General features: G+C 41.6%; 1 protein-coding gene across 1 annotated transcript; it reads right to left on the bottom strand.

The window, feature by feature from the left end:
• Positions 1-213: 213 nt before the first annotated feature.
• LOC103475907 (phosphatidylinositol 4,5-bisphosphate 3-kinase catalytic subunit alpha isoform-like) lies at positions 214-17,102 on the bottom strand. Its single transcript, XM_008427881.2, has 28 exons — positions 16,754-17,102; positions 14,546-14,674; positions 14,171-14,274; positions 13,923-14,085; positions 13,641-13,850; positions 13,400-13,467; positions 12,325-12,453; positions 11,960-12,013; positions 11,774-11,883; positions 11,551-11,692; positions 9,857-9,942; positions 9,661-9,766; positions 9,430-9,582; positions 9,180-9,311; positions 8,907-9,031; positions 7,838-7,919; positions 6,111-6,275; positions 5,933-6,036; positions 5,720-5,819; positions 4,924-4,995; positions 4,732-4,838; positions 4,492-4,613; positions 4,306-4,384; positions 4,057-4,227; positions 3,786-3,903; positions 3,559-3,710; positions 3,323-3,471; positions 214-2,657 (listed from the first exon to the last, which is right to left on the bottom strand). The coding sequence occupies exons 2-28, from the start codon at positions 14,628-14,630 to the stop codon at positions 2,533-2,535; spliced, it is 3,213 nt and encodes a 1,070-aa protein (XP_008426103.1). The 5' UTR covers positions 14,631-14,674; positions 16,754-17,102; the 3' UTR covers positions 214-2,532.
• Between the last annotated feature and the right edge of the window lie 1,361 nt (positions 17,103-18,463).

The following is an 18,463-nucleotide window of genomic DNA, read 5'->3' as shown; positions in this document are numbered from 1 at the left end:
GTCGATTTCATTTAGTATCATTATTCCAGAATCAAGTCAACTTCTGAAAATAATTCAAATTCTGAAATACAGAATTTGAAAGACTAAAATCAATAGCAATCATCATACAGTAAATTCAGATAGGATGCTCAAATAGGAAGTTAAAGTGCTGAAGTCAATCAAATGGTCTAATACTTAACTGATTTGTTTTATAAAACTACACAACACTTTAGATCAGTTCAATTAACTTTATTTAGACAGTGCTTATTCACAACAAAAGTCATCTGTACAAAAAAAAAACAAGTGCAATTCAAATCCTGCTGGATCTGTTCATCATTTTCACTCTAACACAGTGATGTGATAACCTAATACGTTTGAACATTGAAGTAAGCAAGATGTGCATGACGTTTAGAAAATATTGAACATCAAAAATTAATAAATAAAACTGCATAATGAAGGTAAAATTGTCAAGAATCTGAAAAAAAACTTGATGGTTTTGGTTGTTAAATGAAGTTATTTACCTCTTTCTTCAAATAAGAAATTTGGCCGGTTTATAGATTTTATTGGTGGTGGTCCGCAGGTTGACGGAGATGAGTGGGAATTTGTCGCAAAACAAAACAAAAACAAAACAAAACAAAAGAATAACTGGGCTTCACTTTTATCAAATATACAACTACTGGCCCGAAAATGTCGCAATCAAATTTGTACATCTGACCATGTTTAGCTTTGGTCATCACATATGAGAGAGTTTGAAAAGGCTTTATCAAAGGGTCGCATTGATCTGTAATCTTGTATAGATGGGGAGAAAGAAAACGCACCATTTATCATCTTGTCTGGGAATAAATTACTAACTTTATGCTCAGATTATATTTGTTTCTCTTCTCCTTGAGCCACTATAACAACGTGAGCAAATTATTTGGCTAGGCAGTATGTGTCACCAGATATAAGACGATGTAACGGCCTAGTAAAATGATTTAATGAGTTAGTTTTCATCTGTTATTTCAGAATTTACCTGAGAAATAATTTGGCGTTTTACTCATTGGGAGATATTTTGTACTTTGCTGTATGTGCTTGTCAGTAAAACCTCTGAACTCTTTCGTCTCTTTGAGGAGAAAATCAAGCCGACGTTATGAGAAGTAAACTTTTATGAGAGGAACTTTTAGCGCTCACAATTTTAGCTGGAAGTGTACAATAAAAGTGGTAAATCATTCCAAATTTAGCTGTTTTTGTAGTAAGGTGTGAGCGTACGTTAAAAAAATGTTAACACATGTCAACTTACGTCTTATAAATTATCAACGTAAATCCACATGCCAAGAGATCAAAGAGATGTCAACAAGAAATGGATAATACTTGTTTAAGCAGCAGATAAATAAACATAGATATGATGTATGAAATGTTTACAAACTCCACTTTGACTCCGCCCACAGCCGATCTGAGGCCTGCACCATGAAGCAGGATTAGTGGCGTTGTAAAGTAAGCCGGTTCTTATCTGGGTTTATCACCATGGTAACTAATTCTGGAAATTCTAGATTGGGTTATTGGATTAGAGATCAACACATCTTCCAGCGATGCTTTTGCTAGTTCTTGACGACTTTTCAAGTGTCAGGACTCATGTAGGTTAAAACACTTTAGAGCCTGGCTATTCCTAACAAGTATCTTTGACCTAACTTATGTTTACTGGTAAAAAGTTTGACATCTGGAAATTATGAAACGGAGTAAAATGTTTCTTCATCATTTTGATTGGTTCACTAGTTCCAGCTCCATTGGTTTTGTGCTGACTTGACAAAATAAAAGCCAGCTTAATAATGGCCTGTAATCTGTCGGACGTTATGATGTTTGGATTTGGTTCAGCCAGATGTATTTAAAGTTTCTTTATCAAAGCTGCTTCACGGCACAGGACTCGGCTTTGCCTTCTTCTCTGTCAGAACTCCTTGATTGTCATCATCAAAGTACTGATTTGTTATCAGAGGTTTTTTTTATTGCTTTCACAGTGACCACAGTGTTCACCCTCTCACGTATCAATAAAGCTGCAGTTGGTTCATAAAATTCTGTTTAAATGTTTGCTACGCTAAAAGAGTCTCACTCAGTTTACAGCTGCAGGAGCAGAGCCGGCTGGCTGACTGTTGCATCACGTTGAAGACTGGTTGACATCATCGCCGTTACTTTCTCTACCTCTGCATGCCTTTGGCACCTTCACAAACCTCTCTGACCTCTGCACCTGAGAGATTTGCGTTTCTATGGCAACTCTCCCAACATCATCATGAGGTGATGCAAGCAACTTGCATTCAGCAAATCCATCATCATCCTTATCATCACCAGATTAGTGCAGAAAACAAGCACATGTGTGCTTTAGATGTTTGCGTTTGTATAAATCTGTGTGTGTGTGTGTGTGTGTGTGTGTGTGTGTTTGCTACCTGTGTCTGATGGGTTGCATATTTGGATTCATATGATTTATATCACTGTCTGATGTGTGTGTCTGAAGAGCTTTATGCTATGTGCTCATGTGTTATGGTGTGTGTCTGGTGTTCCAGTGTGTGCAGTGTTTTCTGTGTGTCAGTGTTCGTTGGGCATGTGTCGGATGGTGTGGAAGATCCAGTCCATCTTGGTGCTCCATCCTCCGTGATGAGCATCGTTCATCTGTTTTGTAAAGTACTCCAGCGCCTCCTGCTGGCTCTTTTCTGGGGGGAAAGACAACACAGTGAGACAGGAAAATTTAAAGTTTTACAGCGGTGTGTGTAGTCTAGTTTCTTCTAGTTTTTTGCTTTTTGGATTTCTACACTAGAAGAGTCTTTGTACAAGTTGTTTTTACCCTTATCTGTTGTGTTCTCTGTTTATATCATTAGTCATTAGAACAAAAAATCTGACCTAATGACCTTTAATAATGTCCTTGTCAAAGTTACCCAAAACTTAGCCTTAGGATTCCTTCATCAGTCTGAGTTCTGGAAGACATTTATTCTAGTACCAACATCAACAAAACTCAAGCTAGAGTGGGAGGTCATCCTGATTGGTCTAAAAATCTACTTTCCACAAATTCATCATCAACCCACCACCTGGACCAGCTCCAATATGGTGTCCCTGATCTGTCAATCTAAGGAAATTTGAGGCGGCCTGACTCTCAGTCCAAGTTGTCCCCGTACATGCTGGGTTATTCAGGTTGCTTTGGTCACCAGCTGAGTTGTCCTGAACTGAACCATTCAAGATTTTTCCAAATGCCACATTTTCATATTCTGTAACACTTGGTTCAACCTTAATTTTTTCTTTTTTCCTCTACTGATACGCTCACTTTTAACCCCTGTTTCTCTCGTCATTCTTCCTGTCTTCTCTTTTCACAAACCATTTTTACCTAATGCGAGGGTCTTCCTAAGGTAGGCAATGTCATCAAAGCTCTGCAGTTCAGGCATGCCGCATCCCAGCATGAGGGAGAAGAGGTTGATGAAGAGGCTGGCGTGCTGTCGGATGGCCAGGTAAGCTTTGTAGCACATCTCCTGGAACCTGCACCACAGACGGGTAAACACGGGTGAGACGGGCTCTGAGACAGACAGCAGAAGCAGCTGCAGACAGACGAGGACCGGACGAGACCTCTCAAACTCCTTTGTCTTCGTCGACTCCTGAATGCCTTTACTGATGACGATGAGAAAGTCCTGAGTCAGGACGAAAGGCACACGCTCCCTTTTGTAGCCAAACTTCTTCTTCTTGTGATCTAGGAAGTGACCGAAGTCGATGTGGAACAGCTGAAGGGAGAGGAGTAAGAGTCAGTGTGGGGAGCTACGGGACAACAAAGTGAAGAGGAGGAAGAAGAGGTTCACCTGTCCGTTCTCCTTCACCATGATGTTGGAGTTGTGTCGGTCTCCAATTCCCAGGATGAATGTGGCAACGCAATAACCTGCACAGGATCTGGTGAACAGGTCGATGGCCCGATCGTACCTATGAGACAGGTAAGACAAGTGAGTCAAAAGGCCTGATACACATGTGGAGAACTAACAAACAGTTGGAAAGAGTTCATCCTGAAGATGGAGCAGGTCTACAGACGGATACAGTTCAAAGCACAGGTCTACAATCAGATGGAGGAGTACTGACGCCTCTCCGTGATTCTTGTCTTTGATCCAATGGTGAAGAGTGTTGGAGTTGAACTGCAGCGCCCCCTTCAGGCCTCCTTTGCACTGAATCTGCATGATGGTGTAGCTGTTCTTCACCACCTCAATGAGACCCACACGGTCACCGATGGACAGGCAGCCGTACGGCAGCATTCTGCAACACACAAAACACTCCAGGTTCGGTCACGCGTCACTGATGTCACTTCCTTCCAATGACGTCACCGGCTCTCACCGCAGGTCCAGGCCTTGGTTTTGCCAGATGTTCTCCATGATCTTAATGATCTGGAGCGTCAGCATGTCTTGACGCAGATCTGCAATGCAAACAGAATAGACTACGTTACCGGAAATGTCCCAACTTCTCCACTTTCAGCTCATGTCGCAGTGAAACCGATGCTGAGAGCAGCAATGAGGTAGTTACCGTCTCCGTTCTTGAAGATGATCTCATTGTTGGTGAAAAGTAGCTCGGACATTATGTCAGGATTCTCCCAGTTTAGCCATAGGGGGCGCTTTGCTGAGGACATGATTCTGCACTCCTCCAGCCTGCAAGTGTAACAATTTGTTTTACATTTGTCTATTTGGTTGGTTGGACAATGGAAGAGTTTGGGGTTATCTTTGCATTTTGTGGCTTAGTTAGTTGGTAGCTTGATTAGCTTGTTACCTGAGGTTTCCCAGCTGGTGAACTGGGTTTAGTGGAGAGACAAATCCTTGCAGAGACTCCATGTAGTCTGGACGTGACATGTGTTCAACCAAGAACTTCATCTGAGTCTTCCCAGCAATAAAAGCACAGTGACACGTCAACAGCCAGGCACAGGAACTAAACAAAATAACATGCTGGTTTTTGTTTTCTTACCTTCTGAGTCTCGTCCTTCTTCTCCTGCTTCAGGGTGTCCGTCAGATTCACCAGTTTATCCATGGCCTCCACCTGCGAACATGTTTCTTTCTGAATCAACAAACTCTATTTGTAAATCCTGTATAAGAGCAGCACATTTAACCAGACCCAGTACAACACAAGAAGATGAGGAACTGGAAAACTATCTCTGCTCATATCTTAAGTTCACTGTATTCTTCAAAGTGAAATCCATCATTGAAATCAATGATATCACCAAAGGGGGAAATTATCATCCTTATACATTTGCTGGACCCCTCCCATCCTCAATGGACAGAATTTTTTTTATCATTACAACTGTTGGACAGGAGAAATCTTGAACATTTCAAGCTCATAAATTCTTGCCTTTAACACACAATGGTCTCCACTGAGCTCTGCTTCGTGCTTCCTGTGTTTCAGCGATTGCAACTTAATTTATGAAAGCTAACGTGTGTGGGACATGGGAGCCTTCATTCATTATTTATGAACAACAAGAGGTTGTTTAAGGAAGGGGTTCCTTTTGAGACTTTAGACAAAAGTATTATAACTCCTGAAATTCTACTATGACCTGCTGTTTTTCTGAACCACCCAAAGATTATCAGCAGCTTCCATCTGGCTACAGCTTTGGAGACTTTCTGGATGTGAACCGTTTAATTCCCAAAATACCAGTGAACCCAACTCTGGTAATCAGATATCATCTTGGTAATTGAAAGCCAATTCACACGAACACAAACGCGGCCAGTCAAGCTGTTTGAGAGCTAACTTGTGTCTGAATGCTCACCTGTCTGTTCAAGTGTTTCAGGTACATGCCGCAGGCTCTGCAGAAAGCCTCCAGCAGAAGGCCAAACCTTCTGGAAATGGTTTTATTGTGCATTTCTGACCTGTGAAAAGACTCCTTGTCAAATCAAATGCTCGTCAAACTGAATGCAACTGCAGCTAGCTCATCTGTTTATTACACTTCTGCTCAGGGTAACAAGAGGAGATTTACACTGACTTCAGATGCCAGAAGAAGAAGTGTCCTATCCTCTGATTGGTCAGAGCTTTCTTGATGAGGAATCGAGCCAGAGGATTGTCCAAGTACATCTCGTATTTTAACACCTGCGGACCCAGGGATCAGGTTTGCATTCGCATTTTGAGTAAAGAATGCGGCCGAAGTGAGAGTTTCAGCTCACCTGAACGAGCTGCAGTAGATACTGTGACAACTTGTCATCCGTCAAGCCCTGCACCAGACAGCGCAGCGCAAACTCTCGGACTATCGGATCGGGAAAGTTACAGTCCAGCAGCTCCAGAGCGGACTCTGGCTCCATCAGAGGCCATTCCTTCAGTAAACAATACATCTGAGGAAGACGAGGAGATATGTTGGGATTTAGTCAAAACAAATGGTTTAGGACCTTTTTTCAAGTTTAAGAAAGGACATGTGAATATTTATGATCATCTCCTTTCATTTTCCCATCAACACTGACCGGCTTCTGTCTCTGCTGATTACATGATGATGCCACCACCATGTTTCATCTTGGGAATTTGTTCACGTTGTGCAGATGAGTAATTTCTGCCACACATTTAGGCCAAAAGTTTCAATTTTGGTCTCATTCAGTCATGGCTCTCTTCTTGCCACTCTTTCAAACCTGGCCAGAGTTTTGGACCACACAACTAATTGTTCTATCTGGAACTAATCCAGAGTTATCATGGGCATAAGACCATCACATAAAACTCTAATTAAATACTAAGTTGTGGTTGTAACATAACAAATGATGCCATTTAAAAGGATGTGAACCATTTTGGCATGCACTGTAAGGCCTTATATTTCATTTGAAGGGACAGTATTATGTTTTCCAATGTCATAGTGCCTTTTTATAGCACAATCAAATAACTATGTTACCTTCATCTGTTATAAATATGCTGTCTATGTCAAATATGACTAAAAATAAATTTTACTTTGTAATTTAGCACCTTAAAATTGGGTCTCCGTCTCTTTAAGTCCTGCTCCTTCAGAAACTCTGCCTTCAGGAATTTGACGCAACAGCGCTTCGCTATCAATGCTTTGAGAACATTTTTACCGGCATTGAAGTGGCTCGTATAATGAGTTCAGCTGATGCACAGTTCCGCCAGGTGTTTGCTAATTGCAGCTGGCTAGTCTGAAGGAGCTGAGTCAGGGAGGAACCTCTGACACTGCAGCTCTGAGGAGGAGCTTCGTCTGAAAGACGGTGCTCAGTCCAGTCAGGCATTTAACACAGCTGAATGGTTGCCAAGGGAGATTAAAGGATTTCTCAAACATGCATGAAAGAATCAAGGCAACACTCCAGGTATGTTTTTGATGAAGGAATAATATTATAGCAGGATGCAAAGCTCAAAAGGTTGATTTAACATAATACTGCTCCTTTGCTACCTAAGTGAAATCCCCAACACTAAAGTGCTGCTAAAAAGGGATGAGGGTATTAACTAGATACATTTACTCAGCTATATTTACTTGCATAACAAGTGAGTCAGTAGTACAAATTGTACTTCTGATTACTTTCACTGCACCTTTCAATTTATGGCTACTCTACCCCCCTTGAGCTGCTTCACTGAATAGAAAAATAATTTACGCTGACTCAGATTTCAAAACGGAACAAAAACAAAAGCCCAACACTGAGTATAAATCTTGTTATTTATGTCTGCTCTTTTCTCAAACCACTGAGTTATTCAGTCACAGGAAGAGCATTGATGGCTTAGTTTCCACTTGGCTGCTGTGACCGAGAGGAACCTGGCCATGTGCCTCGAGTCAGAGCTGTGTTTGGCTGAGCAGCTGCAGCGTGACTCCTGATTCCTCTCTCAAATTGCGCTCGCTTTTGTTAAATAATTGAACACATCGCAGTCTGGATGTGGAGGAACCTCCCGGATCGCGACAATGAGTTTATACCTGCGACACTTCGTCTCTGGAGTTCCATTTGACTGACAGAAGCAGCTTAGGCAGAGACTCTGGGATGTTTAAACAATAATGTCTGTAGAGAGACAGACAGAGACAGGGAGACATGGGCAGGTAGAGACAGACAATACAGTAATCAGAGCCGGAAGCAGCAACAGGTATATCACACGTACATATACATAAAGCAGTAAACCAGAAAAAAGAGCTGCGATGAAAAAAGGAAAAACAAATGAATTTCTGCTACTTTGTTTCACTTTTATTTTATGTAAAGTATTAGAACAAGTGATGTTATCTGGCAACTATAATGAATCTATAATGAATAGATAATGTTATAACTTCTGCAAACATTTGTTGATATCTTTAAAATGACAGTGGCACAAACAAAATTTTTTACACCAATTTTGTTTGTTTTGAAGACGAGGTTGGGAGGGAAACGTCACTTGGGTCAGAGATCTACACATTTTATTTATTTTTTACCTCAAAAGAGCTAACCTGCACTTTTGTGAGCTTGACTCCAAACTGTCTAGATATCTCCCATTCTGGAGAAATTTCAACACCTAAACACACCGGATCAAACCTCAGCTGGACAACTACTATCTCAATTTCTCCTTAGGTATCATGTCATTAGCTGATACAACCACATAGACACATTATTGCTGTAAACTCTTTGTTTGGCATTACAGTGCAGTTTAGAAACATAGATTATTCTTGCATTAGTTGCAGATGTTTTTTGTTTTAACATAAATGAAAGGTTCCTTAACCCTGGACCAACAATGAAAAGACACATCCAGATTGTTCAAGCCCAGCAGCAAAGCTTGGTGTTGGTATGAGATGTTACTAATGGTCTTCTTGGCAAAACTCAGTAGAACCATTTCAGCATCAAAGCAGAATTGTATATATTCCAACATATGTTGCCTTAAAGATAACAAATCTTTCCTACAGGCTTTTAAAATCAGAATGGAGCATAAAAGAAGGGACACAAATAGTGATGATGGTGACAGTCCTTAAAGTACATTTCTATTATCTCAGCCATCTTACCTGCATCTAGACATAAAACTCCCACCTGTGTCTCCAGAGGAAGTCTTTCTCCTGCTCTGAAAGCTCATACAGAGGATCTCTGGAGCAAAGAGAGCGAAGCTGCTCTGCATCAGCGGCTGAAACGCTGCTGTCGCAGGCCAGACGGCTACTCTGAGATGAGAAGATGGAAACAATCAGGTTTACATGAAGGATAAAAACACAGAGCACTGGACTTTTGGCAGCATAATCTAGTGAAACACAGATCCAATTTTATACAGACTCTCTAAGTTCTGTCCACTCAGATCGGTCTGTGAGTTACCAGTCCGTGGCAGTAGTTGTAGCCCAGCTCTCTGCTGATGGTCCAGTTAGCATGTTCTTCAATCTGCTGCTCATCAGGAAACACGACTGTCTGGTTGAATCGTGAGAACTCCAGCTCCACACAGGGGGTCTCCTGCAGATCACAGCACCCGAACCGTTGACCAGGTCATCCATCAGTCACTGTTTAGTCACTGATTATTAACTGATCAGACAATCAGCTCAATGGCCTGAAAGCCGACCAACACGGTTACCTTGTTGGGGTTTGAGCCGGCCACTCCGATGGGGTTCAGCAGGTCTTCAAGGCCGTGAGGGACGGGCCAGAGACTCAGAGCCACCTTCCCAGAGACAAGGATGTCCATGTAGTCAAACAGACTGACGTTCCCCCAGGCCAGAGGGCAATGCTCCTACAAGAGGAGACGGAGAGAGGAAGGTCAGTCAGATCAATTACTAAATAATTAACCTCTCACCATATCCTTTCCTACCTCCTTGGCTCCTTTCCTTCCCTTCACAGAGCAGATGGACAGGCAAAGTCTTGCAGAACGAGGAAGATCGGCCAGGTAAATGTCGTAGGTCAGCCACTCGTTCCACCTGGACACAGGTATGCAGAGTCAGATGGCTAATAGCAGGTGTTCAGAGTGTGTATTTCAGCGTTTGCTGGAGCATGATGGGGTGTGTTACCTGGGGTTGGAGCAGGGAACCCTCTGGGTGTTTACGTTTTCACACAGCGGCTCTCCTCCATGATAGATACCCGTCCTCACGTAGATCTATGCACAGACAAACACACAGGTCAGGTGAGAACAACCTCCAAATGTCGGAAAAACACAGTGGTTCTATATATATACATCCCTATGTTCAGTGTAATAATGGCAGTGTCTTCACAGGTGTCCACAGAGAAGTTTAACCTCTAAGGAGACACTGTTCACACAGACTCACAAGTACTGCTAGACAAGAAGGCGCAGAATCACAACACCGAGCTTCACATATTCAAAGTACCTTGACTGTGAGTGATCACATGTGACGAGAACATGAGAGGAAAGACACAAAGACAACCTGAGGAGACAGAGGAAGGACACACAGCGGAGGACAGATTTAAAACTGAGGACAGGATTTGTTTTTTATGTTTTTAGAGAGTGTGGACACAGAAAGGAAAGGTTCAAGGTGATTCACAAAGATTTAGATGATATATATGTGTTAATGGTCTAAATGGCAAAGATAATCCCGAATGAGTGCAACCCAGAGTCTGGATGTCCATTTAGTTTGAAACTGCAATCAAAAGGAAGCTCTGTTACTTTAACTACACCACTGAGCAAATTGTGTCTCTTTGTTCCAGAATACTCTGTTTACTTTTTAATCGCGGACTATTCAATCATTTAGACAAAAATGTAACTTAATAATTATTATTTTAAAAAATGAACTGGAGGAAATCACAATGTGTGCTTGTTCTGCAAAACCATTATTCATCCACACATCCAGAGACAGCTGCCTGATATTTATGCAACTAATTTATCTGAAAATAAGATAATTTTAAATTAATATCACAAACTTTTTGATTTGAGCACAGATAAGTATTTTATGTACTGAGGGTAACTGACAGAAGAAAAATAATTTTCCCACATGTTTTGCACTAACTACTGAGAAGAAACTTGATTGTACTTCTAGCGACGGGCAGGCTCAACCAGACATCCCAAAACTGAAACCAAAGACCAGTTGGTTTTACTTTATTATCTTGATTTGTTTCACTGTCTTTTGACAGTGCTTTTCTGTTACTGTACATTAAGAGCATCCACATCCCTTATAGATATATAAATATTATCCAAAACATAAAAAAATCTTTTTTTCTTCCAGTTTTGAGGAGTGCATTGACCCTGTTAGAAGCTGAAAGTGGCAGAGAACATTTTTCTCTCTCTCTTTGATCACCTGCTGTCGTTGGATGGAGGGCAACCGTGAGTCTATTACTTGGATCTGTTTCACGAATTTGTGTTAGCTTGTATTTAGTGTGATCTGCTTTACTGCACTGCATATCAGCAGACATAAATCAAGCATGTACAGTGGCATTGATTTATGATTTTCTGGCAGTGGGTTTACACTGAGGAGAACGTATAATGATGAGATGAGAATCGGTTGAAAGGATGCTGAGGACAGACAAAGAACAGTGAAAAAACAAATGAAACAAAACTTACTAATGCCCCACATTTTGACACAGAGGGAGAAAGGAGGATAACAACAGACAAACAGAGAAATGGTGTTGACTAAAACTTTGTTCATGTTCTAAATGTTGACTTTGATTTTTAAAAATAGACTTTGAGCGTAGAAGGGTAGAAGAAGACGGGTGAAGAGGATAGGTTAATGGACACCGGTCAGAGGATGGGCACCTTGTCAATGTCCCGGATGTTGACGTTGACGTAGGTGGCGCAGAGCAGTCGCACCCTGAGCAGAGTGTTAAAGGCCCAGAGGGAGCGAGGAGGAGATCCATCACCTCCTCCTGGACAGGGAGACGGCTGGGGCGTCCTCCGACTAAAACACGCACACCGCGTCAACCTCACACCTGCAGCACACCTGCATCTGTTCCCGTTACGTATTCCAAATAACATCTACCTGTAGGAAGGAGTGACGAAACCCGAGGCTGGAAGCTGAGAGTAGAGGCTGTCTTTGGACACGAGCATTAGGTGAGGAAGACGTCCGACGATGATGCAAGAGCGGATGTACTGCAGACATCGAGGGAGGACAGGTAATAATCGGGATGACCAGAGAAAAACAGTTCAAAAATGTTGAACTGATTACCTTATACTGACTGAGGGGGAAATTTTCCAACAGGTACTCGTCACAGCCGCACACCTGAGGGACACACAGAGAGACAGACACCTGTGAGTCGCACGGAGTCGGTCAACAGAGGGACAAGTTGGACGAAGAGACGCAAAACAAGTGAGACAGGTGGAGATGTGAGACGGAAATGTCCAGAGGTTAATAAATGGGCGGAGACAACCAGGTGTACCTTCAGGATGTACTAGTCCTGGTTCTCTTGGACCCTGACTGACATGTGGATGGAGAGTCAGACAGGTGTGCTGGTAGGCAGGTGGATGAACAGACAGGAGGGTAGGTAGATTGACAGACATCTGACAAGAGACAGGCGGGACAGGCCGGTGTACCTTAAGGATGTACTGGCCCTGGTACTCCTGCACGCAGAGGCGGAGCTGCTGAGGGGACAGGTGCATTGATCGGCTCTTCTTCCTGATGGACTCGGCGATTAGCTGTTCGGGTAAACTGTCATGGCTAACCTGGACACAAAACGTAACATGGAAGGTCCTAAAATGATCCGGTTGAACTCTCTTCTTTCTAAACTTCTGGTTAAAGATTCACTAAAACAAACTGTTATGAAGTCAAGATGCTCAGATGTTACAGAGCAGCAAACATAAAGGTTTAAATTCACGCAAAATCCAACAAAATCTCGCTGAAAGAAAACGCTGCATTATTTCTACATAGCTTTATCAGGTTAAGTACGTTTATACCAATGTTCCAAGCCTCAAATAAAAAAGGGAATGTTTTAAGATTGAGATCATGCATCTATTTTTGATACTCTTATTTTGAAATATGAAAGGAAGTAGTTCTCAAAGCGTTGTGCTGACAAACTCAACTTTGCCTCCATTTGTAGAAAGTATTAAGAGTCCTCCTTAACAGAAAAGACAAACAAATAACACTTTTTCATGTCCTATTGGAGAGCGCTGACCTCTCTACTCCATTATAACTACATGTACATGGTCAGTTATTATGTGATATGATTTTTCAGTGACTCCAAGCTGGTTTTAAGAGATCCTCTGAATAAAGAATCATGAATAACAATAATGTAACGGAACAAAAAGTCTGTCAACATTTTCATAACACAGAGGTTTAAAGCTCAAAAATGTAAAAAGAAAAATGTTTGCCTTAATACACTTAACCTTCCTGTTATCTCTTCTCAGTCTGGCTCTATCTGTGAACCACAGACGTGTTGAGGCATGTCATACACTTAAATTTTTCTCTTCTTCACTTAGAAACAGCTTAACTCCAGACTGTTGGTGCAAAGTTTTACTGCTCACTTTTGGTGCGTTCACTGATCAGAATTTTCAGCTTGCCATAATCGACAATTATTTTTAACAACTGATCTGTTGGTGCATTTCTAGTAAAAAAATCCAAACAACAAAACTGTTTCACACAAGAAATGAATAAATAATTCAACAGATGTACCTTTAAAGTGTATTTCTGCTTGGAGTTTGATGGAGACATAATCACCCAGATGGTCACTATGAGCCGTCCTGCAAAATGACATAAACACTTCACTCAGTTCAGATCAGAGAAACGGTAGCAGAGAATTAGGCAGAAACAAACATGGGTGCAGAAATCAGTTCAGAGGGAAGTGAGACCATTACAGAACCCAGGTCAAGGCTCCAATTGGATCCAAAACCCAGCAGAAGAAGCGGTTCAGCACCTTTGTCCAGTTTGCTATAGATATGTTGTGGCAGATGAGGACTGGACTCCACGTTGGGGGGGTAAACATAGAGCGCCTGGGTGTGTGCCCCGCCCCCCTCTCTCTCCTCCATGGCCTCTCTGCACACGCTCAGTATGGAGCGGCGGAAGTCCTGAACCTCTGGGTCCTTCATCATCTCAAACTCACACACCGGCATCCCAATGGCGAAGCCTGAACGAGACACACAGGGTCAGTTTGGAGGATGAGCAATGATGTCACAGAAAAAGGAGGGGCTGGTCCTACCGATCTCTCGGTTTAGGATCTTCTCTTCTCGGTTCCCCAGCGGCTCGATGACCTTCAGGATGGGGTGAAACAGTCGCAGGTCGCACAACCTCCGCGTCTCATCGTAAAACTCCTCCCGCTCAGCCTCCTGGGTCACGCCCACAAAGATGTAGCATGACTCCTCCTAACCAATTAGAGAGCAGAAGCGAGAGTGTTAGTCCGTCACGGATGGAGTGGAGGGGGTGCAGGAAGAGAAGAAGATGGCGTACCTGCAGCAGGTGGTAGAGAGGATACTTCCTGGCCTCGATGAAGAGCTGCTGCTTTATGCTGATGAGAGGAGTTTCTCTGAGACACTCCAGGCTCACCATCATCCCTAGTGAGCAAATGCAAAGATTAACCACAAGCAAACAAAGCAAAACCAAAAGAACAGCAAAAATGTAGAAAACCCCCCCCCCAAAAAAAGATAAAGGAACACGCTGCAAATAGTGCAGTAACACTACAGTGATGCATGCAGAAAAGAGACGCTGAAGAAACACAAAACTACAGATCAGATTCAAATATACAATTAGATTATTCAAGTTTATTTTCATGTTTGGGGCACAGAAATGTGTCACACACTGGAAAAACAATAAAACCATTATCACCATTGGGGAGGCAGCAGTCCACCAGGATCCGCGGGGGCATCAGATGGAGCCCCCATAGCTCCCCGGACGACGGCCTGGGCACCATGGTAACCACCAATCACCAGCTGCCACACCTCAGCACTGGGCTACCTGGACAGGCGGGCACAGACAGACGTACTGTGGTTTTACTTCAGAGTTTTATGGTGTGACATTAAACAGATTTAGATAAAAGCTCATTCAGAAACAGCAAAATGTGTTTGAACTGATGTTTTCATTTGTAAAAAAAAAAGACAAAAAGGAAAATCCCTGCATTATTTTCTTTCCGATTTGAAAGATTTTGCGTCTCTGTGACGCAAAATCTCAGTGAAATATGCTGACGCTTGTTTTTCCAACATGACAGTGTGTAAAAGGAAGAACAAAAATGTGTTTTTAAGGCTCTGTTTCCACTCAGGAAAATGAGTAATCCTTCCACCCAGTCAGGATTCTCTATCCAGAGAAGTATAGCAAAAAACAAAAAGAGCATATTTCACAATAAAGCCATAAATTGACAACAGAAACGAAGCTTACTGACAAAAAGTGAACACATAAAAAAAGCCTAGTTCTACAAGACATGCAACCATTAAGAGATCAAATAAAAAAATAACACATAATCTCACTTAATCTGTATGACTTTAAGAAAATTACACTCTTTTTCACCCTGCAGTTCAGATCTTTCTTCGACAGACAGGATTTCATTGATTTGGGTAAATTCGACTTGAATCATGTGTACAGGACTTTAAACACTGCGGATTCATTCCCCACAGCTGATAAAGAGGATCATTAGTAAACCGTCAAACTCAGGTCAGACTTCCTGCTTGGTTTGTGAGAAACCGCTCAACATTGCACAAGTTTATTACTCAACTTCCCTTTGCTATTTGCTCTGAATTTGGTGCATTTTAAACATGACTGTCAAAGATAGAAAAAGTGGACCTTTCAATCCATAATGAAAAACATCAAATAAAGGTAAAAAAAATATGAAACACTATACAATAAAGTATAAATGACTTTTTTCATCTTTAGGCACATGTTTAGGTTCTGTTATCTGAAACAAACATAGTCAATCTATTTTTACTGGTTGTTTGTTTTTGTTGACCCTTTCTGATGTTTTTGTTTTGTTTATTCCTCATGTTCTTAACATTTTTTTTTAAATTCTCTTTTATTCTGCACTTGTCCTCGACATGCACCCCTCTCAAAACATATCAGCATGCCTTATTGTCTCAACTCTTTGTGTTTTTTTAGGATGAAGCCGTCAAACAAAGGAAGGAAGTAGGACACACATGCACACTTAGAGACTAATACACACTCAGAAACACACACAGCGAAACAAAAGCAGCTGTGTGTGTGTGTCTATGCGAGAGGAAGTCTGCTTCCTTCCTACATGCTCTTCCTGTTGACCTGCTGATTTAAAAGGGAGCAGGTTCTCACATAGAAGCCTTGTTTACAATTTGATATTTAAAACCAACAAGCAAGATGCCATCAATAACGCAAATAAAAACTGAGCTCTCTGTATGTTTGTTTTTCTTTCCTGAAAAGACTTAAAGCAAAGCATGAATGGCAGAAAACAAACAAAAAATAAATAAAATGAAACTTATTTCAATCACTTATATTTTGACGGAAAAGTGGTAAATAAAACTAAAGTTTCATATAAAATGACACTGTTTGAAACAAACGTCGAACATTAACCAGAATACCATCTTAGAATAACGTTGCAACTTTAAAAAATTCTATACAAAAAGTTTTTATATTAATAAATAATGTATATAAATAAGTAAGGTTGGACAGCTGACATGAATTGTAGACCAAACGTCGCTTTTTTTTTTTTTTTTTAGAAAAACTTCAACAATAAAGCTAACCTACTGACGTAAGAAGAAACGCCACGTGACTATTAGCCTACCTGCGGAATTTGTCCCCGCATGATTGATTGACAGTTTGGTGATGTCACGTGTTTGCTTACAGGTAAATAGCAAACAGGAAACACAGACGGAGAGAATAAACACCCAAATAAATAAATAAAAAAAGTCACGTCCCTATTTCCCCCTACCACTTCTTCATCGTGACCTCAGACTGTGAGATGGTTACCATGACAACAGCAGCGCAGCATCCGCGAGGATGGAGACGGACTCACGGACGGCGGAGACATGACAGCCGGGCTGTCTTTGTTCTGCTCGCGCGTGTAAGCCTATCATTCACCTGAGCGCGCGTCCTCCGCTCCCATGGCGCGTGCCTTCGCTCATAGCGTCTCCGTGTCCGCGTGTCGGTTCGCCAGCCTGCCCTCTGTCTTTGTCTCCACCTCTGCGAACTGTTGGACGCGCACAAAGAGATGCGCCGCCGGTGAGACACGCCGGGCGGGCGCGTTTCTGTTAGCCCGTCGCTTTACCTGTCAATCACTCCGTCAAACGGCGTATCAGTCTGTCAGTCTGTCTGTCTGTCAGCGGCTCCGCCGGTTTGACCAGCAGTAGCGGGAGGGAACCGGTTTCTCGCCGGCAGCCGCAGAACAATGTGTTTGAGGAGGAGGAGGGTGGGTGAAGGGCTGGGGAGGGGGGTGTGAGGTATGGGCTCATCCTGTCCTCTCCCTATCTTAAAGGGCCAGCAGCCCCACAAAGATAGAAGAGCGCTCGCCGTGTTTAGATTAGGAGGAGCGATGTCTTACAACTAGAGGTTGATGTCTTAAAAAATAGAAATTATAATCACAAAAAATAAGTACAATTTCCAATTCAGGAAGAACTGCAATTGATTTGTACTCAGTGTGAAATTATTCAGAGAAAGTTTTATCAGTTGACTGATTAGTCAGTCGGACATGTTCCTTTCCTGTTTTATTCCTAAATAAATCACAAAGTGTGTTTTTTAATAATCATATGCACGTTGATTGTTAAACAATAAATTTTAAGTTTTACCAGAGTATTATACAAACAAACAAACAAACAAACAAACAAACAAAAAACACATTCGTTTTTTTGTTTGTTTTTTTTTATTAACTCCATGCAACTTAAATCCAGCCAGCCATGCACAACTGTTTTATTGTTTCACTGAACATGCATCAAATCACCATTGAATGAACAATGCCACATGTTCCTCTTTGTTCTGTTTCAAATCCTTAAGTTCCTATAAATACTTCCTTCTTTATGAAAGGAGCAGCAATTGTTTCAACTAAATATTAATAACCATTCATGTAGATAAAGAGTGACATGGTAACCAATGGAAATAAATGAAAACAAAAACAAATAAAGAACTCATCTTGAGGTTCCTAAAGTTCTCCTGAGGAGTTCTGGAGACGTGATGTGAACCAAACTTTAGCTAGATGTCCAGGCTCTTTGTTTTCTTTTTAAAGCTGAGCAAGTTTATGTCAGATATTCGGCACAGCATCTCTCCAGTTGCCATGGCTACATATCCTTTCCCAGTAGGAGAAACACACACAGATTGAATCTTAATCTGCGTTTTCCAGATTCGCTTTGTTTGAGTTTCTGTATCGTGATCGGGGGCAGAGCTTTCTGGATTACAGATTACAGTGCCTCTTTTGTCTGTGCTCTGTCCTGATGATTACGATGAGTGCCATATCCCAGCATGCAATGAGAGTGGTTATGTCACAGCAGTTGGTGATGTCATAAAGCACCACAGGTCTAAACTACTTTTTTACCATGTAAAATAATCTGTGAACAATTGGCTGGTAAATGTGAAGGTGATTTTCTTTTTTTCAAAAGAAAACTGCAGAACTAGATAAGTGTTGTTTAATGAGTTAGAATATTGAAATGTCTCACTTAAACATCAGAATTGCATAACTTTTAAAAGCGACAACTTCTAAATACACTGAGTAGTGTTCGTGACACAAATGTTGATGAATGAGATTCAATCAGGATAATCCCACACTACTTTAATTACTTTGACTTTGATCTTTCACTGACA

The sequence above is a fragment of the Poecilia reticulata genome, linkage group LG14, assembly GCF_000633615.1.
Source record: "Poecilia reticulata strain Guanapo linkage group LG14, Guppy_female_1.0+MT, whole genome shotgun sequence".
NCBI lineage: Eukaryota > Metazoa > Chordata > Actinopteri > Cyprinodontiformes > Poeciliidae > Poecilia > Poecilia reticulata.
The sequence above is the reverse complement of the archived record's forward strand: the minus strand, read 5'-3'. Positions and strand labels throughout refer to the sequence as shown.

What these genes read in the sequence shown, in the direction of transcription:
- LOC103475907 (XM_008427881.2), bottom strand. Translation starts at nt 14,630, where the DNA reads ATGGTGCCCAGGCCGTCGTCCGGGGAGCTATGGGGGCTCCATCTGATG. An exon ending in ATCTACTGCAGCTCGTTCAG is followed by an intron (nt 6,037 to 6,110) that starts GTGAGCTGAAAC and finishes CTGGGTCCGCAG; the next exon opens with GTGTTAAAATACGAGATGTA. An exon ending in TGAAACACTTGAACAGACAG is followed by an intron (nt 4,996 to 5,719) that starts GTGAGCATTCAG and finishes ACATGTTCGCAG; the next exon opens with GTGGAGGCCATGGATAAACT.